Source organism: Larus michahellis, chromosome 2, assembly GCF_964199755.1.
Source record: "Larus michahellis chromosome 2, bLarMic1.1, whole genome shotgun sequence".
Taxonomy (NCBI): Eukaryota; Metazoa; Chordata; class Aves; order Charadriiformes; family Laridae; genus Larus; species Larus michahellis.
In genome coordinates, this window is record NC_133897.1 from 150,300,701 (window position 1) to 150,326,095 (window position 25,395).

At 44.0% G+C, this 25,395-nt stretch overlaps 1 protein-coding gene across 3 annotated transcripts in view; it reads right to left on the reverse strand.

Annotated features, from left to right (window-relative positions):
- The window catches only part of SYBU (syntabulin), a 41,934-nt gene extending 16,879 nt beyond the window's left edge, over positions 1 to 25,055 (reverse strand). For 2 of the 3 annotated variants that reach the window (XR_012585788.1, XM_074577693.1), the window contains exons 1-3: positions 24,823 to 25,055; positions 24,298 to 24,484; positions 10,947 to 11,144 (exon numbers count right to left, since the gene is read on the reverse strand). Coding sequence is in view for 2 of the 3 variants with exons in the window: in XM_074577693.1 (XP_074433794.1) it covers positions 10,947 to 11,144; positions 24,298 to 24,484; positions 24,823 to 24,846 (409 nt within the window). In the remaining variant the exon portion in view is untranslated. Of the gene's footprint in view, positions 1 to 10,946; positions 11,145 to 20,538; positions 20,726 to 24,297; positions 24,485 to 24,822 lie in introns of those variants that run through there. The other variant, XM_074577694.1, reaches the window with a different exon arrangement.
- Between the last annotated feature and the right edge of the window lie 340 nt (positions 25,056 to 25,395).

The following is a 25,395-nucleotide window of genomic DNA, read 5'->3' on the forward strand; positions in this document are numbered from 1 at the left end:
CTTCAATGTTTTGATTTGGCAGCAAACCCCCACATCAGTTATTTGCGTAGCTCCACTTTGAACCTAATAAGATGTCAGACAAAAAAGAAATACGGGATGTAAAGGAAAATACAAAAGGAAATAATCTATCAATTCTTGAGTAAACATTGCTCAGAAAACAGTTTAAATCCCAGGATTCTCATTAAAAAGGCATTAATAACCTGGAGGAATTCCAAAAAAGGTCAACAATAATGATAACAGGATCACAGGCCACTGTTTATGAAGGGAGATTAAGGGAATGCAATTTGTGTATTCTAAGATAAAAATAAATACTGGCAACACTGTTTATCATGGGGAGGAGGAATACAGCTGGAAAACAGTAAAGGAAACCATGGAACAGTAACACAGGATTCTGGCTGCGATGTGTGTTATTTCATGAAAAATGACTTCAAATAAAAACTGATGGTTGGTGGGAGTTGTGCATAGTAAAACGTAGCTGGAGTAGGTTCAGAATACTTTAAGCAGGGAATCAGAAAGCTATTTTAAATGTTGGCATAAATAATACAGAATGTAATTTGAAAGTAGAGCACAAAAAAAAAAAATTCTCCTAAGGGAAGATTCACAATGGCCTCTTTCGTATGCACGGTACTTCTTTCTCTGGAGGTGAAGTGGGCTGAAAACCACAGAAAACAGCCAGGAGGAGCAGAAAATTCACTGCAGTAAATATACAAATCACAAAACATGTTCTAGCTTGACCTCACATGTATTTTAAAACAAACAGTTAAGAGTGTGCAGTGTGTATGGCATCAGTTTCTCTTTTTTGGCTCATATTCTACTCCGGATTAGCAGAGGAGAGAAAAAAAACCTTCTTGAATATATAATTTTTTTTTTTTCCAGTAAAGATTACAGCTATTGCCATCTTCCAAACCTGCCTCAACTGTGCCCTCTAAACCCCAGTGCCCTTCTTACGCCAGGCACTCTGCCAGCTTTTCCAGACGCAGGAGCACGTCCCTGCAATCCCCAGGAGGCCTGCATCTCTAGCAGAAGGCATTTGGAGCTAAAAGATGAACTGGCCGGCACATGTTCACCCTGTCCTTCAGCCCAGGCAGCCCCTGCAGAACTCCCATATCGGCGTGCCTGACGCACTGCGGTGTGCGGTCCGAACCGTGGCCCCCAGGGACCCAGCGCGAGGCCCAGCTGGAGACTGCGGCCATCCTGATCCGGCGGCCACAGCCTCCCTGTAACGGTGGCTGTCCCACTTTCTGTACATCTGGAGCGGGACAATTAACAGGCCAGAGAGAGAAAGGAGTTATGGTGTGCCTGCTGGGAACTCGGCTTCAAACCCACAGTAAAACGGTTACTAAATTATCCAAAGTGGAGCAGCCGCCCTGGGAGCGGCTGCCCGCATCCCCTCAGCCGGCCCAGCAGCCCGCTATGAGGGCTCTCTGCTCCTTTGTGCCCGTCCATCCTCCAAAAGAGGCGCAAACGCATCTAAATGTAATTTTCTTTTCCCTTTACTGAACTAAATAATGGGGACCTCCTTTTATTTATTGATTTTTCATTGTGAGGAAGGAGATAAGCTCCTAACTGCAGAAGATTTGTGCCCCAGACCCTGAATTGCAGGGAGCATGTGCCACCAGCTCACAGCCGGGCAGGTCACTATCTCGGGTCAGGTGGGACTCAGACTTTCACCTTTTACTTGCCAGTTCCTCCTTTGCAACTTGCTGGCTTCTTTTTTGGATCCTCCATTTTCACTGTGACATCTGGGCGCTTGCTGCAGCCCGGGAGTCTTCTGAACAAAAAGAGATATACGTATGTCTTGAGAGGCCACAGCCCAACCACTAATTGCCTACGTCTCTACTAAGCAACACCAGGAATAATTTTTCTGAAGAGGGCAGACTATAAAATTTGTGACACAGAATTAAAAGATTGTTTTTCTAGGCCACTTTATCAGGAACTTGTAGATTTGGGTTCAAAATACGAAACACTTTAAAGCCAAAACACTCTTTGTAGCTGCTACTTTGCTTGTTCTCATTTGAAAGAAATACTTGGCTATTTGAACTTGTTTTCTACATCAATCCAAGCAAATTTGTTTAAATTCAAAGTTTAAATCTAAAATATATATAAATCCAAACTAAAAAAAAAAATAGCACCGTGCTAATAATTTTTACTTAACTTTGTAAGCAACTTTGGCTCAAAATACTTATATTTGGATTATAGTCCAATATTGTCTCTCGGAAGTTACAGGGCATTTTTTTCACTTCTGTGATACAGAATCTCCTCGTGCAATGCTAGGCACCTTGGGCATGGTCCTTAGAAACAGGACAAACAGAGCATGCCTGAGCTTATAAGGGATGAACAGAAGAGGAAAAGGCACCTAATTAGACCTATTGGAAGATCCACGTGTGATCTTTAAACACAAACTTTCTTCTGCAAGTGAATGTTTAAGACTGACTTTCCTTTCTGTTTGTTTGTGGTTTTTTTTGTTTTGTTTTTCAAAAAGAGAAATAGAAGAGGCAGACGCGGGACTTGGCTTCAGTAGGAGCTAAAAGCAGAGTTGCAGAGACCTGATAAGGACCACAGGAGATGGGGGTGGGATTCATTTGACTAAACGTGGATGTCTCTCATGTAGACACCCATGTCTGAGCCAACCTTGGTCCCATTTTCAGTCAACAGAGAGTTAGTCGGTATAACCAGTGAGTTTAAGGTACTGTTTATCTTATCCTAAAGTAAATGCTTATATATTTGTTCAGAAAGACTGCACATTAGATTCACTGATTTTATTCACTGTATCTCTGTTAAAACAAAGTAGGACTTCAGTGTGCTTGTGAAGGCAGAGACAATTACAACAACATTACAGATATGGAATTCAGGTCAGAAAAATTACAGGCCGTCTCTACCCAGTTTGGCTCAAAAACAAGAGTTCACATCTCCCTCACATCCAAAACAAGTCCTGTAAACCCCAGGAGAATGGAAATGTCAGATTCACCCGTTAAAGCTGTTTGACCTCCTATGAGCAATGGGACCAGTCATTGGACCAGAGGAAGACAGCCAGTCCCTAGTCGCAGCCCACAGCTCCTGAAGGTTGTCTAAGGAGACTTGTAGATTCAAATTTCACCTCTTCTGGATCACAAATACCAAGGGATATATGCCAGAGAGAGGAGCTCCAACAGGATCTACTGGCTGTGCTGGGTCTTCTGTTGACCCAACTGAGAGGTACCTCTCCAAAATGGGGTGGTCTCCAGGAAGACCTTGTAGCAGCCTTCCAGTACTTCAAGGGGGCCTACAGGAAAGATGGGGGAGGGACTTTTTATCAGGGAGCATAGTGATAGGATGAGGGCTAACAGTTTTAAACTGAAAGAGGGCAAATTTAGATAAGGTATCATGAAGAAATTCTTTACTGTGAGGGTGGTGAGGCACTGGAACAGGTTGCCCAGAGAGTTTGTGGATGCCCCATCCCTGGAAGTGTTCAAGTCCAGGCTGGATGGGGCTTTGGGCAACCTGGTCTAGTGGGTGGTGTCCCTGCCCATGGCAGGGGGGTTGGAAGTAGATGATCTTTAAGGTCCATTCCAACCCCAACCATTCTATGATTCTGTAAAAACTGTCATAGAGACCCAAACATTCTGAAGCATGTGGGGCGGGGGGGGGGGGGGGGGGGGGGGGGGGGGGGGGGAGGGAAGGGCTGGGCTGTGGACCCCTCAACAGCGGCTGCCACCCCACCACCAGACCTCCCAGTGCTGGTCGCCTTCCAGACCTCACAGCACCGACTGCTACAACACACCAAACCTTCACAGGGTGACACCCCGCCATGCTCAACTGCAGCATGCAAGCTTTGAGGGTAGCATGGGCTTGAACCCAGACATGGCATCCTCACTCCTGGAGGGCGAGATGTGTATGTTCATTTCCCTGCGAAGCACACCCTGGTCCTCTGGTACCCATGGCGACCGAGTCTTTAATAACTCCCTGTGCTGGCAGGTCAAGTAAGCAAATCTACACAGCTCCATAGCAACAGACGTGAAATTAAAGCGGATCCCATCAGGAAAATATGCAGGAGGGCTCAGTGCATACAGAATTATTATCCGGAAACACATTTAAAAAAAATCAGCAGTAGCTATTTTGTGTAGGCCCAAAATAAAAGGCAAATGAGAAAAAGGAACAGGGTTGAAAACTGCCACAACTGTATTTGTTAAACTCTGTGTTAGAAAAGATCTCAGAAACTTTATTGTCCCCCAAAAAATTATCAAGTCCACAAATAAGAAAGAGAGAAAAGTAAGATTAAAACTGTACAGGAAATAAATGTTGCATACCATTGGCTCTGAACATCAGGATAGTTATGTGATCTGCGGGACAGAAGTGAGGCATTTGAACCATGTGCTTACATCTGGGAAAGATGACACATCCTCAAGTGCTTCCTCCCTTTCTACTGCCAAGGTGATGTTTTAAAAAGCAGATGGAAAGCCTTCCACAAACACATGCAATTGACCACTGTGTATCTGCTCTTTGCCAAGTATCGAGCTGCTTAAAAATCTAATGCTCAAGCTAAAGCCCATCCTCATAAGGTTTAAGCTACTCAAGGAACCTGGGCTTTTGTTCTACCTCTTTTCACTTGCAAGCTCCCCTGCACCCCTGAGGATTTATGCTTATCAATAAACACAGGCACATCAAGAGATGCTTATTATTAATTCAAAAACTTTAAGGAGGTACAAAAGAAATATATGGAGAACTTAGAGCCATAGGCAAGATGCTCCATCATTTGTTATCAACTTACTTCACTCGGTCCATCCTCAGACCAATCTTTTTGTTCTATGACCGATTATTTAAAATACACTGAATCAGGTGTAGCTCATCTCCTAATTTCAGTATTCCTACAGACATGACACCAGCCACATGCTTAACTATCTGAATATTCTCAGGAATGGAGGCACAGATCTTCCCATCTTCACAGCACAAGTAAAGTTATGGCTGATTGCAGGATGGGTGCATGGTGATTAAATCTTGCATTTGTAACCGGGTTAAATGTTCTTTGACATACCCTTGTTCTTAATTATCCCTCTCCCAGAAAAGGTGCCGTCTTGGAATGTGGGTCATAAAGTACTGCTGAATAAGTCGCAGCAGAAAGACAGATTACACTGAGGTCACCAGTCTTCTCAGCGCTCTCACCTTTGTGTGATCCTACTTGTAAAATGAAGCACACCAATTTATTTTAGGGATCAGTCAAAGTAGATTGCTACCTCCAACTACAGGTTTTCTGTTGTTTTTTTTTTGGTTGGTTTGTTGTTTTTTTTTTTAAACCAAACAATGTGACTTTGCCTTAGAATACATAGTACACCAGCAGCATTTTTGAAAGTATTTCAACGTAAGAGGTAGAAGTACCAAGTAGTAATAAAGAACAATGAACCCCTTTGCACGCCACAGGACCTACTCAAGTTAGCACATTCTGTAACTTGTTTTTCGTATTCTGTACTGCTGTTCCTGAACAACGGGGACAACAGTTCTATTATTTTCCCCACTGCTTGCAGATATTTGGTACGGAGAATGAACAAAAGCCATGCAAATACAAGATACAATGTTCTTGGATACATGCACCAGTAAAACATGTCTTTCTAATATTTTATCAGTCTTCCCAAGAGAAAACAAAGTCCTATCGTTGCATCCTTCTGCAATCAGAAAGGCGAAGTTCTTGAGACTGAAGTACACTTCCAGGATTACCTCTAATACAATCCTCTCGCAGAACTACACACAAACTCATCTGTTTTTTAAGTGAAGGACATACAGACATATGTATCAGTCAGACACTTATTCCCACACTGTCATGCTGAAGAGAGGGAGCGAGCTGACAAAAAAGCTGTAAAATCTTACAGCCAGATGTCAGTAAAACAACCTAAATCAGAGCTTTTACGTTTTGTTTTTAAATCAACCAAAGTGACCGCCTTTCGCATACTGAGACATATGGAAGTAGAGCAATATGGATAATAAACTTATCTGCTAATGTTACACTACTGGATTAACTAGCCACTACTCTTTGCTTGCACAAGCTGCCCCCAGAAATGAATTTCTGGACATTTAGTATCCTGCAATCTAATCCTCAAACACCAACACAAAAAAATCAGCAGGAAGAGAGTGCTACGTTTTAAGAGCTAGACATTTTTAACAGCAAGACATAATTTGCAGCCAACACCTGCATTTACTATCTAATCTGTTTGGTTTATTTAGCTCTAACTGTAATATCCCCAAATAACGAGCGTCATTTCCTTGCCTCCTTTTTGTTAACTACCATCAGCTCCAACACCGATTGAAAAAGCACCTGCACCTACACCATCTCACAACCAATTTAAGTCCAATACAGTCTGCTCCACCTGTCTCTACTAAAACTCCTAATAGTCGTAAAGCCTGCAAAGTTTAATGTGTTCAGACTGGGACATCCTAACCCAAGGCTCATTCACTCGTGACTTGACAAATTCACCATCAAGAAGTAGAGAAGATCATACTGGCAACACACGCTGAGTACAACAATGCTTACTATGGCTCAAAGTTAAATGACATTTTTAATTGAATAGCGATTGTTAAAAGTTTCTTTTTTTATTCTTTCATTTCTATGAACTCATTATAAGTGAAATGGCAGCCCACAGACATGAAAGATAGGGCAGGTAAAGCACAAATTGTGCCTTGCAACTACTTAAATACAGATCTGAGTGATGCACTATTTAAAGGGAAAACAGTCCGGAGAACACAGAACCACAGAATCTCTGGGGGTGGAAGGGATCTCTTGAGACCACCTAGTCCAACTCCCTGCTCAAGCAAGCCTAGCTGAAGCAGCCTGCCCAGGACTGCGTCCACTTGAGTTTTGAGTATCTCCATGGATGGAGCCTCCACCCACAACTTCTCTAGGCAACCTAGCCACTGTCTGACCACTGTCACAGTTAAAAAAAAAAGTGTTTTCTTGTGTTCATGTGGAATGTCATGTTCCTTAATTTCTGCTTATTTCCTACTGTCCAACAAATGTAGGTGCTCTGTGTGGTGAAAGCCTCTGAGATTTGCCCACTAATTTGAACAGACCGAAGTTTTAATGCTGGAGTTCTCAGTGACTGCCCTTCTTCAAATACAATCCATTGCAGTCCAACTGCCGCATAATCCAAAATGTTGCTATTTTAGCCAGAGTCAGTAACAGATGGCCAGATGTTTTATCAGCAGTGAAAAATAATAGCTTTTTTGCGTAGTCTGCTGCTACCTGGAATGGTTATTACTGAACCAAGCTGGGAATGACAGCCAGCCAGTCTTTACAAGGTTTGGGAGCCAACCCTAACTGTGGCTCACCATGGCCTCCTTTCACGCAGTGGTGTGTGAAGGGACACCTTAGACCTCTACTCTGCAGGCTCCTGAAGGTGCAGAAGGGATGAGTCTGTGACAGTCTTAATGTCTTATCTTAAGTCTTAATAATTTCATGTGAAACTTCAGCAATTCCACGGGCTCTAAGAGGCAGCTCCAACAGTAACCTCGGCTCATTCAGTGAACTGTCCCAAGTGTGCCCACAGCAACAAAAACAAGAAAGTAAGACCAGAACTTTTGCCAGAAACGCTGAACATCGTCAGCTGATCAGGTGCCCTTCTAAAATTATGATGCTTACAGACATTTAAATAGAAGCACATCTCTGTGTTACTTTAAACGTGCAAGCCCTTTAAAAGTTATCGACACAACTCTTGCCCAAGATCCCCTTCTTTATCCACATGTATTTGGAAATTTATCAATACTTTGCAGCTTGCAGATCCAGATGTTGAATCTTACTAAGCATTCTAATGGAAGTCAAAAAACAAGATGAGAAAGACAGTCAACGAAAGCGAAACAGTTGCCACTATTCTCACCAAGATGTGGACGTGAGCTGCAGGAATTCGGGATGGATCTTTGCAGGAGTATACCAAGATTGTCAATATGTGGAAGTGTTTATGCTCCTGTTTATTCAATTACAGAAACTGTAGGATTCAGCACAGCATCTTGATACAAAACTAAGTCTGTGTTAATTAAGCTTTTTGTGCCTTTTTGTGAGGGCATTTTCCGCAACACATTTTCTAATGCTTTTAATATTGCATAATTGAATGACATCCAAAAGAAGGATGAACTTCTAAAATCCTGAAATTAAAAGGCTTGTAAGTTTCTCCTAGAGTGGATGCTATATGTCTTCCTTAATGTTCCTGTCCTCTCCGTCCTTTCCTGGGAAAGCAGGCACAGATTTTAAACCCAATTCACCTATAACACCACAGTGATTTGGATTTAATGTACAACAAAAAGATTACCAACTATCCCAAATGAATAATGTTCTCATGATTATAAATCTTTTAGAGGTTTAGTAAGATGCAGTGATAATGCATTTCAGGATTAAATATGGTTCGCTATGTAAATAACATAAATTATGAATGATACGCAAATCTAGTTTGTTAATACTTAAAGAGGTGAAGATAATTTAGATCCATATAACAATGCCTTAGGCTGTTAAAGAAAAAAAACGTATGTTGTATTTCATACTTTGAAGTACAGAAAAGAAAGATGAAGTGATGTTGCTAGAGTAGCAGAAAAGCATTGGAGCTTGGCAACAGCCTGAAAACATCCCAGGGTTCATTCTCAGTGCTATCCCACTCTGACATTTCCTGAATTATCTAAATATTTGTGTGAGTGTTACTTCTGAGATTCAGCATGTTCCAAGAAAACAATCCTGGAAACATAAATTTTCAGCAAAATGACAGGCATTTTGAAGGTGCACACTGATTGATGTACTTGCCTACAAAAATGTAGCACAGGACAGAGTCTGTAAAAGATAGGGGTAGGCTGGATTTGTGTCTCTCCTGTCTGGCTCCTGCTATGTGGTCATTATCACAAGACGTTTCAGATAAATATGAAGTAGAGATTATCTCCATAAATCAGTAAGGGCTTTTGGTAGAGAGGAAGATATTACGCACAACCCCTTTTGCACTGTAGTTTGAGGTATCCAGATGCATGCAGAACTAGGTTACATATGACAAGGACACATTGCTGTTATCCTCCTCCCACGTCCCACTTCCCTTCTGCTGCTCCCCTGTTATTCCCTGTGTGTTTTGCTACATGACGATACCTCCTCTTTGCACAAGGCCTAGATCTTCCCGACTGAGTCACCAGAAATTCACGTGCAAGTAGGTCATGGGGAAGGGACTGGATCCACCTGAAGCCAAGAGATAGCAATGGGAGAGAATTGCATTAACCCCTGTGGCCAACAGTGAGGAAAATGAATTCCAGCTGTCCCCTGGCGTGTTCTCAATTTCAGGAACGTCCCTCACCTGTGTCAGCTCTCACACTGACTACGATGTGGTTTTTGACAACTTTCCACTAAAAAGGTGAGAGATGTTTGGCAGGAGGAGCTTAAAAGTACTCTGTAAATCAGACCTGGTTCTTTCTCTGAGAGTTTTGGTGGCTCTTGGGAGCGATATGCTTGAACTCCAGAGACAAGTTTTCCAGCCTTAGAGATCAATCAATGCAGAGGTACCGACATCTACAGAATGGCCCACCTACAAGAATACCTAAACTAAGTCAATTCAAAGACTTGAAACAATACCATCAACTAAAATGAAGATGACTTCTGACTATTACTACAAAAGGCTAATAACTTAATATTACAGGTGAATTTAAGTGTAATAACCCAAAACAATTAAGTAATTTATTGAAACAAGTGCATAACTCTTCTCCATGTGAATAGGACTCTTCAGTAGAAAAATAACTTTCCAATTCTTTATCCACACTTTGCTAAGCTACATCCATATTCACATACAAAATCGTTGTGGCAGCAATGGCTGCAGATTTGACTGTCATATACCATATCCACTGCATTCTGCCTGCGTTAGATTCCTTGATTTTAATGGAACAGAAAACAAACCTTGAAAAAAATATTATCTATCATCCATTATGCAGAGCAATGGGAGGCTGGGAGCATTCAAGTAACACTATGAAATGAGCTGAAGAACTTGCAGGGATAGTGGCAAGTCAGATTTAATCAGCCCTTTCAATGACCAAGCCAGTGAAGGGTTTTTGTAACAGATTCTCTACTGTTTCTGGATTAAACAGGGTGCTAGTAAATCTGAGCTGGCTCCTCATGAAACTATCTATCTAAATTGCTTCCAGAGGTAAAATGACTCTGGAAACAGCATAGCCAGGAGGTACCTGAGCTCATAAACGATGTCAGTTCTGCAGCTGGCTCTGTACAGGGTCAAAATCCTCTCTGCCTCCACGATTAATGAAATAACAGCACAAATATCCTGACCATTTGTAATTAAGAGCTGCCTGTACATACATCACAAAAACATTTCATATCTACTCATTAAAATTACAGCAGCCAATGACGCACCGGGACATTTAGCCTTGGATGTGCGACAAGGAGGTGCTGATGTAGGTGGTGGTCTGAGGTGGGCCATTAGCTGGAGGCAAGGGGAGACATGCTCTGGATTCAGCCAGCGCAGTATGGATCTACATCTGCCCAACTCCCACAAGGCTGCCCGTTATCTTGCCTTGGTTTGACATGTTTTATCCCCAGAGATATCACAGCCTAGCAGCATAAACTTTAGGCAGGATCCAACGATAAATCTAATATCAGACAACTATAATTCTTTGCTTTAATAATAAGTGTCATTTATCTTTGGCCTGTGAAATATGTGTGCAATTACCATGAAACAGGATAAAATCAACTTCAGTTGTTATTTAACATGACTATCGAGCTTCATAAAAGAAAGTGAACATATCAATTAATTATATTATCATGAAAAAGCTAATACCAATAGTATTTTCAAATCTTGCAGGTGGCTCTGTAGAAAGAGCCCAACTATTTTTTTTTATTTTCTATCAGCATTAGTGGTGTCATGGGCAGCATAAAACAATGTATGTACACCCCTGTAGATGTTCTAGTCAATTAGAAAGTGTAATTAAAGAAATGAAAGGAACTATACTATACTCACCGGGCTTTACAAGGCTTGTCTTTGTCTCCTTCTTATATCGAGCCAGCTGCGGGGTCCCTTCACTCATTGGCCCTGGACTGAATTTCTTCCTGGAGAAGTCTCCATCGCTACCAGTGCAAAAACTGATTGGACTGTTTCCAGCATCAGAAGGCGTCTTAACTGGAGATACTGACTGGCTACTAGGACAGCCGGTGTCATCTGAAGAGAAAAGGGAAAACATCAAAACTTCTAACTAATAAGAACATGAATGTTAGCAGAATTTAAAAAAAAAAAAAAAAGTGTTTGGACTACTGTTTACAGTCAGTTACCCGATACGCACAACACTGGCTCTGAAACTTGGTGAGAAGCTATTAATTTCTCCCATTTTGTGAAGAAGTCTGGGATACCTTATGGCAGACTAAAACAGCAAGCGCTTGTTTCACTAAGCCTGACAAAATACAGAATCAGGGGCTACATATTAAAAACTCAGACCTAAGGTAGATTCCCTTGACTTAGCTAGCTTGGGGGATATTACAGCAGGAAGAAATGTACCTAAGACACAAGCATGGCTTGTGTAGTGCACACTGGATGAAAAGCAAGCATGGGCCACATGTGCTCCTTCAAGATACATTCCTATCTGGACAACAAGTGAACAACCTACAGCCCATATGCAGAAAGTCAGGACTTTCATTTAACGAGAATTAATAAAGGTTTTTCCTTTTAAAGCAACCATGATCACAGAGCTCATCCATTCTTAAGAAGCAGCTGTAAGGTACCTGGTTCTGAAGAAGGTGAGTTATACACAGACTGCTTTTGTTTAAAGCCAAATCCCTCTTGAGGGCACACCAGCGCTTCATGGCATCAGCAGCCACCCCAGAACAGACCCACATTCCTGACCTCCAGGAACACAAACACTCCAGCTCTTCACAATTAAATGCAAAGTAAGAAGTCTGAGTCCAGGTGAAACCCATATAACAAACACCCCCTTCATCTAATCACATCTCCTGTAATCTTGAGTAATCACAGCTCCCCTAAAAGTCATGGTGGTTTTAGAGACACACAACAAAAACAAACAGGCTACTCTGACACTGGGAAGCCTTGAATATTCACTCTCCTGGAGAAATGTAATCATTTGTTCTTTCCCAGCACAAAATGAAAGCTGCCATCTTAATTACGCAATTGCACTCTGCTCCTGGTGCATTATCTTTACCTAACATGAAACTCAAAGAAGTACCTGCAACGGAGCCAAATGATTTGCATGACCATGTTGCACTTCCCACTTCCACCCTGTTTAAAATTTAGGTCAAGCCTGATCTTGCAACGAGCTCTGCATGGGCAGACTGTTTAAAAAGTCAGTATATGACTGTGCATGTATAAGGCAAAAGGGGCACTACATACCCACCTAACCCCCTCCCTGCCCTCCTCCCCCCCCTGCAGGAAAGAGCAGCTATTGCTATTGTTAACTATTGGCTCCTTCAGGACAGTAAAACATCCTCATCCTTTCATGTGAACCAGCTTTCCTTCATGCCTGGGCAGCTACTCTACCCTCACCTACTTCCAATGTTCTGCTTCTCATTTCTCCGTGTCCTGCCTCCAACGCTGAGCAAGGCACCTAGATGTGCTGGCCATCCAAAGCACGCTAGATGCATCAGGATGTGACAGCAGCCTGACGTGTCGGTGCCCCGGCCCCTGCGAGCTGCCAGTCACGAAGCCAAGCCACGGGGGCAGCCCAGCCTGCTGCTAGAATCACCTCCCAAGGTACAGACGGCAGTAACGGTGCAAAGCACCTAATCCACCTTAATCACCTTCGATTCCTTCAAACCAGCTCAGTTAAGCCTACAACCATCTCCTTTTACCATCTTGCTGCTGCCTTTTGCAATTCAGAGTTAGTTCGTAGAAAAACAGCGGGAAAGAGAGGACTGCTAATAAGGTTTTCAGCCCATCCCCACATTCATCCTGACTACAGCAGGATTGTTGCCCACACCATTTTTAGTTTACTTTTTATCCTTTCCATTCCCATCGACACCACAATATAACTCAACAGAGTGAAGAGAGAAAGTGGCAGTTTCCTCCCAGATCAGCACCTGTTTCCTTTTCTCAAGGGTTCGGAGTCTCTTCTGGAGGCTGAATGAACGCTACCTGCAGGGCAGCATACTGGCGTGCCTGAGTGAGCTTTTGAATTGCATTTAAGCAGCTCCCTTTAGCTATATCCAAAACATCTCTTTAGAAGCACATGAATATTTATCATCAAATATATTCAGAAAAAAAGTGCAGCTTCATGCAGTTTATTTTTAATTATGATCTTTCCACTTAGATGTTTCTGTATGTAGCACTTTGTGTTTAAAAAAAACCCCACAAACTATTTACTTCACCTCTTCACCAGTAATATCACTGCAATATCTGGACGGGTTCTGCAGACCTCACAGACGTGTTTTTTATGGGAAACTTCATGTACAAATAACTCCTAAAGCTACAGAGATGCCACCTGGAAGAACGTCAGGAGCTGGTAAAACCTTTCCACAATGAAAGAACTAAACTACAGCGTTAAGAATTAGGGCATTGAGAAAAACAAATACGTAAAATGAACTGCAATAAGGCAATAGGGAGCTAAAGAAAGCATATAGAAATAGCATTAAAAAAAAAAAATGTAATTACCACCCCCACCCCCCCGCCATTGCCTCTGATCATACACTGCTGAGACTGTATGATCAGATTATGTCAGATCTACATATCCTTGTTTTACCCTTAAGGACTTCAGCTTTCTTTGCAGTGGAGCGTTTATTAAAGGAACAAATGAGTCTGGCACAAAGAACAATAGCTCTTCTCTCCTCATCCCACTGGTGACGTTTAGACTCACCGATAACCAGGTGACCATTCCCACTCCAGCTGAAGTAAATAATTTTATTGTACTCTCTCTCCTCTGATAGTTTGTTATTTTTTTATGTAATGCATAACTTCTACCTAGTATGAGCCAGAAATGTCAACAAAATGACAAAAGTTTCCAAATCTAGGGCAAACTGCAGAGAAACATTTTTCTGTGTCAGGTTTTTGCAGTGCCTTTGGAATAATCAAAATGTTTACTATCACAGCAGGGAACAGCTGCGTACAAAACACCGGTGCCCACCACCAAAGGCATGCAAAGCTCTGCTATACACCGGGGGGGAACCACCTCCCAGCCAACCTGCAGCTCACCGTGGTGGCCCAAGGAGAAGTCCTGGTGAACAGTGAGGTGCTACCCAGCCGCTCAGTGCAAGCCAAATTGCCTGCACTTACCTTCGTTCTTCCCTGCTGCCAAAGACTTAAAGGGCTATTTAATGGTGTTTAATATTGCAGGTGAACGCCCCACAGAAGAGCAGCAGAATTCCCCGTGGACCCTGACCCCGCATCAAGCTGATGGCCCTGGGTCCCGCAGGCAGCCTGGCCGCCCGCCCCGCTCCCTGCCCCAGCCAACGCCTCCCCCTGCTCCTGGCTCTCAAGGGGAAGGATGCAACCGCCCCAGTGTGGGTTCAGGATTTACCACAGACCTGCAGGCTGCTCCAAAACCCCACCGACAACTCTGATGGAAGGAGGTGAAAACCTCCACCTGCCCAGAAATGGGCCAAGATAAGGAATCTGTCTCCAACATAGGCAATGGGGTAACAAGAGCAGAGGAGCCCATGATGGGATTCACTTTCTGCTGAAGATGTGATGTGAATGTAGTTTTCAGCAAGGTCACTTAAGGATTCAGTCCTATAACTCGGCTAGAGTTTTGCCCCAGTAGGGACTTCAGGAATACAGTTAGACGTGATCTACCTTCCCAGGCACGTAAGCATCAGGAAGACAGAAGAGAGAAAGCTGGCAAATACTGCTGTGAAAGTCCATACTTCTGATCTTGCCTGTACTATTTACTTGCACAAGAGGGAGAACCACATAAATTTATAACACACGACTTTCATTGCTTGCTTAGCAATATTCGTGGTGTCTTTTTTCACAGTGGCCTCCTAAGAGCGGTCTGGGAGTAGACTTTCCCTTTGAACATCAGCTGGATTTCATCACTGAAACTCTACGTCCAAGCCCTCTCCCAGATCAGCCACGCTTGCCAAGTTTCAAAGCCAAGCACGGGATAGTGTCTCCTCAAACAAACAATCAGGGAAGTTGCTCACAGCACTCTGACATTTGCGTGCACTGACTAGCTTTCAAATAGTAAAGTCAAAATATAAACAACGTTAAAGATAATAATACTCCAACAACTGACAAAAAAGATTCTTCTCATAGACTTTAAGGCCGTATGTTGTGACTTGATAACTTTCTCTGATTTTCTGGGCACAGAGACTTTAGAAGTTTCACTGGAATATGCCTTAAAGCCTTCTTTAGAAAAATACTGCCTTTTCCTGAAGACTTCAAGAAATACTGAATGCACAACCTCCTTATATAATCCATCCAAATAATTAATGATGCTCTTGCTGAGGAACCACTGACTTATTTCTACCTTCACCCCCAGCTGCCATGTCTAGTTATGCACTTTTATGCATCTGAACTGTCCGTTCCCTACCTGTTCCCTTGTCCCACTTTCATCTTCTTTTAAGGCTCCCTTGACCAATGTTCAGGCTGTACATACCCTGTATTTCCACTAAGAATTGCGGATTCCAGAACTAAACATGGGCCTCTAATGAACTTTTACCAGTTCTGTGTACTGAGGCAAAAACTGTTTCCTGACTTTTCCTAATGGTTCCCTTTTTGTTCATGCCACCAGGTAGCCACAGCTCTGCCAGGATGGCACACCGAGAGCTGGCTATTGATGGTGAACCACCGAGGGTATTTCAGCATTTCAAATAATCTCCCAACCTGCTTGTGTGCACCACATTTTTCAACGCCCTACACGTTGCTTCGGTCTTCTTTTTGTGTTCTACCACAGGGGTGTTTTATGCATTAATGGAAGTTGCTGACAGACACCAAAGGGAACGTATCACCTAGCTTCCACCTGCTGGGGCGCCTTCTGTTTTAAATGGAGAGAAACAGACTCCTCTGAAGGGTGAGTCAGAACGACAGGCCAATTTAGGCTTCTCCAGTCATCCCACTGCTCTGAGTCACTGTCTGGAGGGTCTCATCTCTTTCCATTGACTAGCACAACCCCCGTTCTGACTTGGGCAGCGGAAGCAGGGAGGTGTAGCCCAGTCAGAAACCATTGCTAACAGGAGATTCACCACGTCATTCTGGAACAACTGGGCAACACAAAGGACCACAGTAAAGGCAGCAGGATGAAACATAATAGTATAAAATGCATAGTACACACAAAAAGACAGAGGTGGAGCACATTCACACGGATGCCATCTGGCTCTCAATAGGTAGGAGTCTCACTCCTACCTCATCACGACACCGAATGGCCCTCTGGAGGCACCCTCACCTGCCCAGCAACGGTCTAGGGAGCACAGCGTAAGGTAATAAGTGTGAATATTCTCCTCAGCTCCTATTTGTACTAAACATTGCATTTTTACTGCAGCCATTCCAGTAGGTGATTTTATGTACTCTAGACGTTTAGTCACTTGCTACAAACAATTTGTCACCTGCAAACCTGCAAAAGCACACAGACTGTTAAAAAAAATATATAATAACTTCAGTAAGAGTCAAGTCCTAAAAACGCTCCTAGTTTTAGATCATCTGATTAATCCTAAACTCATTTTACAGCTATTTTTAAGATCTGTTGGGGTTATTTAATAAAATTAATCAGAATATCATGTGCTCGTGAGGCAAGTGTCTCACCAGAAGTCAACCGCACTAAAGCAAAGCAGAAGAGCAACTAAAACTATATCCCTATCAGGAAAAGAGAGGAAGTTTATTTGACAAGGCCTACTTCCACAAAATCCAGCTAAGCAAATTAATTCCACATTTAATTCCCAAGTCTTTGCTGACAGAACTTAACTCTGCTCCATTTTGCCTATGAACGAAGGCAGGCGAGCAGCTCCACCACCTCCTGAGGTCACCTAGAGAGGCTGTGCAAACTCTTCTCCTAGACTTGGATAGACAAAGCCATGGCTGATGTGACGTAGTGCTGGAAACAGTCCTGCTTCAAACAGGAGGCTGGATGAAGTGAACACCACAGGTCGCATGCAACCTACATGCTTAGGACCATACTTGTCTTTTACATTTTTAAGATATTCTACAGCTGGGAACCACCCTGTTTTCCCCAGTCCATCTTTCAATCTGGAACTATTGATGCTAATGCTCTAGTCATAAAATCTAACCCAGTAGCGAACTAAGTAAAATCAAGACTAAACATTTTCAGCTCCTTCTGATTGTTGCTGAGGCTCCTGTCATTAATATAGAGGCACCTTTTACACCTGTTCCTCACCAGCCCCTTTGACCCTGCTTCCATTGCACCCAGAGGCTGACCACTAATGGCCACTACTGATAATTTCATATGGAACCTGCTCACTGAACTCAACAAGTCTTCTCTGGTCGCTCACAGCATGGCATAAATGGTGACAGGCTCATATTGTGTAGGAGAAACAAGAGGAAGGTTGAAGAAGATGGACTGACCCACTCCTAGAGCTTGGGCATCTTTTACCATGCAGTATTTCCCCTAAACATGTCCTTAAAGGTATCAGCTCTTCAGCTGACTGTACAATAGCTAAGTGACACTGAAGCAGCAAATTTTAATTGACCTTGGCAGCAAATGATGCCTCTACTAATCTTCCTTCTATTTGAACATTTCACTAATAAGCAAGACTGATGTGAGTTCTGGGAAACCAACTGAAAAAAGGACTACATAATTGTGGTTTACTGGCTGTGCCATTACATTTATAGCACCACTAATGGTATTAGCATTACAGAAAAAAAGCATCGAAGCTTACTAGTAAAACTGTCAATAAAAATAGTACTGTTACTAGGAGAGCGCTGTGGTCAGGAATAGCACAGCTCCTAGAGTTTTGATAGCACATCACAGATAACACTTGGACAAGGGGTTTAAGATGATAAAGGACTGCAAATCTATTTGAAAATTTTAAAGAAAAGTTTTAACTAAAGGTCAGGAGAGGAAAGAGTCTGAAAAAGAGGCAAAGAAGAGTTCTGGCTGTAAGGCAGGGGGTTTTACGCAGTTTAGTAGACTTCATTAACCTTTTCTGAGACCAATAGCTGGAAGTGGAGCCACTGCTGCTACCTCTGGTGGGAGAGCCTTGACTACATCAAGTGTAAAAAATGTTACCCATTTCATATTGACATTATGTGAAACGTATGTATATATAGATGGGTTCCTGTGCGTGTGGTTTTATGTGCTTAGTTCACTTGTGCAGCAAAGGAAAAAATTATGAATATCCAATTTTGAAGGTACCATTTTTGGAAATAAAAATCTTGAATAGACCACATAGAAGTTTGTACTTCTTCCTCAAATGGCATAACATGTTGTACTCCTTTGTTCTCATATAGCCCTGCCTCCATGGCTGACGGCATAGGACTGTGATCCTCACAGCTTCAACATCACCTCATAACGTTGCCCTGTTTACCTTCCAAAGATGCTTGGAAACTGCATTGATTCTATCCATTGTTGGTTTATGCATTTTGTTTTCTTTTTTTAATTGCCACCAAACCCAGACTGGCACTTAGCATCACAGAACTCACTCACTGTACTTCGTGATACATATATGTCAAAATACTGCTCCAAAATTTCAAGGACATATATTAACCCTATAAATGTAGGGCTGAAATATGTCATATAGAATTTATACAAGCTATATTCTTTTAATACAAAAGAATTCAAAGACTCCTGATTCAAGTTTCATTTCTGCTACAAGTTACGATGTTCTTCAAGATGCATGGCAATATTCAACTCAATGGAAAATTGCATGAAAAGCACTTTAGAGGTATTAGTATTAGAAGTATTAGATTACCCATTGGTGGCAAAGAAAATGCAGGATTTAGTTTGGAATTCAGTCCATCGTACACAGCAAGCTGCGACAAACAGGGCAGTAGAAAGGGTGAGGTACTGACTGTTCTCAGGACACCATCCAAAATGTGCCAGAGACAATGGGAACTCTTCGACTGACCTCAGGAGGCTCTGGGTCAGGCTTTAAAAGTTCACAGTGCTGACAAACGCACAAAAAGGTAACAACAAACATTCAAAAGGTCAAATATTTTGGCTTCCAGATGTTGTTGTGTGGCCCAGGAACAAAAGGATCGTTACTTAGTAAGAGGGAATAAATAGCAAAGCTGAAAGGGAAGCAGGGAAAGGCCAAAAACTGAGGAACGGGCAGGCTTTGCTCTTTAGTACCTAGGCACTTTTCTCATTTCCATGTTTGGAACAGATCTCTGCGCCGCAGAAACAGAACTGGTGGTTAATGACATGAAGCAATAATAAATTATTGCACGTAATCCGGCCCAGCAGGAAATTCTCCAGGGAAGCGGCAGTGAGAAAAGGAAGCGTGTCACCAGTGTCGCCCTTATGCAAAGGCCATGCATGCATTTCTGAAAGCAGATTTTGTTTCAACGTTTTTGTAAAGTAATATCACAGTGATTACTGAACTGCCTTACAGAGCACTGAAAACCGATGCACCGGAGGAGACCTCCACTTCAGGAGTTTGGAAAAATGGCAAAGGGACTGTGGAAAAGCGAAGCATAAAGGACTGCAGGAAAGAGAAGCTAATTTTCAGTGTCACACACTTGTGCACTGTTAAGCGTATCTCTTTGATTCAGTAACTCCAACTGAAAAAATGACAAATAAACTAGTAAGGAACTACTTAAACAAAATATTTCTTCTTATAACAAGAAACAAGATGAGTGGCAGAGTTTCCATAATAATACATACATATATACATACATATATATACACACACAAATAACAAAGGTAATTGTTTTCAGTAATTCATAATAACTGTGCAGCCTCCAGGGCTAGCTGTTTACAATACAACCTACTTCAGTGCTCTAGCAAAGAAATTATTTAGCAGAGTGTGAGAAGGTACAGCATTTCATCCAGTAACACCCGTACAACGCTCCTCCTCTGGTCTGTGGCTAGCAATATGGGTGGCACATTCACATTGACTTTAATAAGCCTGCCTAAAGCCTACATGCTTTTTTTTTGACATCCACACTCCAAACTCAGCCCCAGCATCCAAAAACAGCTGGGCCCATTGGCAAATAATCTCCGAGCCCAAGGGGACCGTACACAGGAGCAAGTGCGCAGGGCATGGAAACGCTTCATGCAGCACTTGTCCCCCCGGGGCTCAAAGAGCAGCCACGGTACCGCAGCGTATTTATTGTGCCACACATGGAAACAGCAAGATTTAAAAAAATAATAATCTTTACACCAGAAAAGAACGAGTTATGAAATAAGCACTGAAGCCAAACCTTGACATTTGAAAGAAAAATCAAAAAAAAGAAGTTTCAACTCCTGTTTTGGAAAACTTTTTTGGAGTGAGTCACAACCATTCATATACAGAGACACCGCTACTTTTCAATGGCCCGTAGTACTACGCAGTCAACTTAAAAAGGCGATTTGCAGGTAAGCCCAAGAAAAGAGGAACCAATTGCTATGAGAATAAACCAGGTCCTCTGCCTCATACAGTCCTTTGCTGAACTGATTATGAAATGCACAAGTGCTTCCTGAAAAAGCTGCATCTCCGATAGCAAAGCACTGCTGCGTTACCTGCAGAAACTGGGGCGACCGGCTTCTGAAGAAAGGCTGAAGGAAAGCTTGGGCATCGTTATAAAGGCAGCATGTAACAGCTCTTCTTCATAAGGAGGAATTTAAAAAGTATATCCCAAACTAGCTTCCTTTTAAAACACAGACTGTTACTGAGCTTAGCACGTCCAGGCTGCCTCCGCTCCAGTGCGCGACTGGCTTGGTACCAAAAGGATGTGTACACAGAAATCAGGGATAACGCCCCGCCCTAAGTATCTCGTTTCTTGCAAGGCAAGCGCTGTAGCTGGAATTACCAAAGGCAGCCCGGCAGCCGCTTTGCCATGGACGTTCGTTGGCGAGGTCTAACCTGGTGCTCTCCTCCCGACAGCCACGGAGAGTGCGCCCCTAAGCGCAACTTATGGGAAAAAACCACACAACACGGGCAAATGCTCGGTGGCAGCCGAGCCAGAGGAGGCTGCTGGGAGAGTGCTTTTTTTCACCGTTTGACATCACGCGAGTTCCGTGGCCAATATCCAAGCCGAAGGAGGGCAGCGGACGGAGGAAGAGAAGTGCTCCCGTACCCAGTGACAAACAGGACCCCAGATGCGCTGCCATTTTAAGGAAGGATTGCACACAGTAGGCTCAGCTTTCCTACACAACATCCACACAGCATCCATGTCCACTCAGCAGAAACAAAGAATATTAAAAACACATCTTGTCAGGCATATCACAGATAAGATTAACAGTCTCACCATGTTTCCTACAGAATTACAAAGCAAAACCGACATAAAGTCAGTTGTAAATAACTGACCAAAATGATCAACTGAGTCTCTTATCCAGTCGCAGAAGACAAAGAAAGAACTCATCATGCAAATTTAAAACTTATCTCAGCCAGAACTAACAACTTCTTCAAAAGAAACCAAGCATTAAAACAAAACATCTCTTGTCTGTTGCCAAGAGGTATTTTTTGCTGTTGCCACCGTGCTCACAGCACTGCCACAGTTCCGAGATATTCCCCTTGCCTAAACCAACACTAACGATACCTGGAAGATCCTGCTGCTCTCATTTAGAGAGAAAGAAAAACTCCGAACCTTCATTTGTGCTTTGGGGCCAATGTAAGCGCCCAGGGAAAATGGACACCCTCAGAAGCTCTCGGCAATCAAGGAGGAAATATGTATTTAAAAGAAATCTACTGATCACAACTACTTGGTGTCAATAATAAAGGAAGAAAGCTAGAGAGCAACTTGTTGAGTAACGAGTAAAGAGGAAAGGAATTATTCCAGGGGTCAATTCACACCATCTGCTGCTTATCAAGAACCTTTTGGAGTTTAATGCTCCAAAGAAGTTACAAAAAAGCCATTTATCCAAACGCTCATGAGCTTTTTCATACTGCCATCAGACTATCGTTCATCAAGTTATTCATCTGCTTACCTCTTCCAGATTTATTACTTGCTAATTTTAAATACACTTTCTGTGCACGCCACTTCTCAGTGAAGACGGTGAGTGCCCAGCCAGGCCCCAGGAGATGCAGGCTGAGGCTGCGGCCCCTCCACGCACCTCTTTCCATCCCCTCCCCAGAAACAGGAACCAGCAGCCACCTGCTGCCACCGGGGAATTTCCACCTAATTAGACATACGATGATACGGAAGGATTGGAAGTAGAAGAGACCTCAGAGAATGCAGAAATCCATGTCAGTGAGTGTTGCTGTGCCTGCACCACCGTGAAAGCCCACCAAACCTACCAACAACAAACCCACATGGTGGGGTGGAGGACAGGGCTGTGGATGAAGGTCTGCAGGCTCCCAGCACTCACGCTGGGTACTGCGTACCCGTACGGGTGCTGCAGGCAGCTTGAGCAGCACAAAGATCTCACCGGGGGAAAAAAAATAATCAAACTGAATCAACGCAGCATTCATGGAAGAATAAAAGATGGATAAAGGAAATAAAAACATGACCAGTTGTGCTTAAGAGGCAGGTTAAGAGACCAGCATCGCACTCTTGAATACCTCTGTGAAAGGCGCCTTAAAACTGCTAAGCCCTGAGACCAGACACGGCCAGAGTAAATACGAAGCTGTGCTGGGACTCAGGACGCAGGCCGTGTCGCGCAGTGGGACAGCGAGGGTACCACTTGGGCAGTTCTGCATTGAGGAGATCTGGAGAACGCGATACAAACCCAAAATATATCATAAAAAAGAATGTCAGTAACCAGGATGAAAGGCTTGTCAACACACAGGGGGAAAACAAAAATCAGGATAAAAAGCAGCCATTTGGGAGAGATCATAAAAATAATGTATTTATAGAAAGCTTCAGAAGGTTTTACGCCTTTGTTTCTTGCGAGGCAACCGGCAAACTCAAACAGGTAAGGTGGTGGGACCCAAAAGGCATGGGAAAAAGACTTCAGCATGTTGTTTGTTTAACGCTCTGCATTGTTCATTGAACAATAACCAAATAGATCATTCCACTGAGCCTGAATTGCAAAATCTATCCAAGCTAAGAAGGAAATGGTAGACTCAAATATGGATATTGTGTTCCTCATTTAGGAAAATTGACTTGTTCTTGTACAGAGTGTTCAATACACTGCTTTTTGTTACAGGAATTTAAAAAAAAAAAATCATCTGATCCACTGTAGTGAAGACAAAGATAAATATGAGTGTTTCTGGCTATTTTCAGGAAAACCTTTGGTAATTTAAATACTTTATGAACAAACAAAAACGCAGTTCAGGAACTGGCTCTGATATTATCTATTACAAAAATACCTGTTATAAATTCTGATTTTTAGTTAGACGGTGAATGTTGTGCTCTCCAAAATAATATTAAAACCAGATTTTTAGTCACCAAAATATCTTTAAAATTACCATATGCATATAGAGCCCAAGGTGTTCATGATGTGACCCTCAGTGCTGTTATCCACGTGCATAATGTCGTACATGGTGAAGAGGTTCACTGAATTAAAAGATCACTCACCACTAGTAGGTATCTGAGTCATTCACTGCTAGCTAAGGGACTTCAATTGTGCTAAACTCTGCACAGGACAAACATTGAACATAAAAAAATCTGGTTTCAAGTTGTCCCTGAAGTAAAGGGACATACTAATTTTGAAGAGCAAATGACATTTTCGTGGTCTGCAGTTAGAGAGTAGGAATTTACTTCTGGCATACCACCTAGCCATTGCCCTCTCTACAGAGAAGACATCATGCCCGGTTCACGTCTGGCCACACGCTTGTCAGGAGACGACTGAATTCTCAAATAAACAAAACTCACTTCAATAAGACAGTGAAAACTTCACCTACGTATTTTGTTCCAATTCATGCATGGAGATCATTGTCACAAAACTGAAAGGAATTGCAGTATCTGACCCACGTCTGATGCCCTTAATAGCAGCTCCCCTGTATAACAGACTCTTTGGCTGTTGTATGGGCTTTTCAGAACGCCTCAACCCCCCGCTGCAGTTTTTAAGGCAAATCTTTCTCTTTAAAGCAACTATTCTACCGCAGTAAAACCGCCAACTTTTTAGCAGCGGATAGCAGAACTCGAAATGGAAACATCTGGTGTCGCTTACGGACACGTATTAAAAGAACAGATACTGGATTTCCCTGGAAAAATCAATGGTTGCCCTTCTTCATCTGCAAAGCGGGATGCTCGGCGGACTCGACAGGAGCCCAGACACAAGGATGCTGGGTCTGGGGGGGTCAGCAGAGCCTCGGGGGTCGGCGTGATGGAGCCCACTGTGTCCCCCGGGCTGAGGACCGAATCGGGGGGAGTGTGGGGTGTCTGTTTGCGGTACCTGAGCAGAAGCTATTGCTGCTGACGGTCCTGCCGGACCCCCCGGAGGAACTGGGAGGGTTGAATTCCCGGCTCTCCTCTTCCGAAAAAGGCGACTCGGAAGCGGGGGATACCTTCTGCTGCGGACGGAGGACCAAGCGAGGGATGCGGCTGCGGGATACCTCCTTCTCCAGCTGCGCCTTCTGCTCCTGTTCGGGAGGGGACACCCCGGTGTCAGGGACCCTTCGGATGCGCCCTCCTCCTGACAGCATCCCGCAGGGGCAGGCGATCCCCGGCCCACCCCCCCCCCCGCCCGCAGGGGCGGGGGGGGGGTGGGCCGGGGATCGCCTGCCCCTGCATCTCTCGGTCCCTGCATCGCCTGCCCCTGCATCTCTCCGGTCCCTGCATCTCCTGCCCCTGCATCTCTCCGGTCCCTGCATCTCCTCGGCCCCCGCATCTCCTGCCCCTGCCTCTTCTCGGTCCCCGCATCCCTCTCTCCGCCCCACCGCCCCACCACCACCACCCCCCCCCGCCCCCGGCTCCTCACCTTGCTCTCCCGCAGAGGCCCCATGGCTCCTCAGTCACCGCGCAGCCGGGGACGGGCACCTGGCATGGGCGAGAGGGATGCGCTAAACCCGAGGGTTTGCGGCTTCTGCCGCTGCTTCTGCTGCTGCTGCTGCTGCTGCTGCCGCTGCGGCGCTGGGGGTGGCGGAGCCCGGCCCGGCCCCGACGCCGCCGCCGCTCCCCGCCCCGACACGTGGTGCCGCCGCCGCCGCTGCTGCCGCCCGCCCCGAGGGCGCCGAGCAGGTGCGGGGGACGCGGGGAGCATCCCCTTGCCCTGTTCGGCATCCCCCGGGAGGCACCGCTGGCAGCTCCCTGCCCGTCCCCGGCCGCGGGGGGCTGTGAGGGGCATCCAGATGTTAAAATCCGGGCCGGCGTGAGCCCAGGCTGTGTGTGTCTGTCTGTGTCTGTGTGTCCGTCTGTGTGTCTGTCGGTCTCTTTGGGGTTTTACCGATTTCAGGCTGAGGCACCAAACCCGATACAGCGTAGCAGAGGGCAGATGTTACCAGTACCGATACGACGGATGTATAGCTATATGTAAATAGCAAAATGTGTCAGA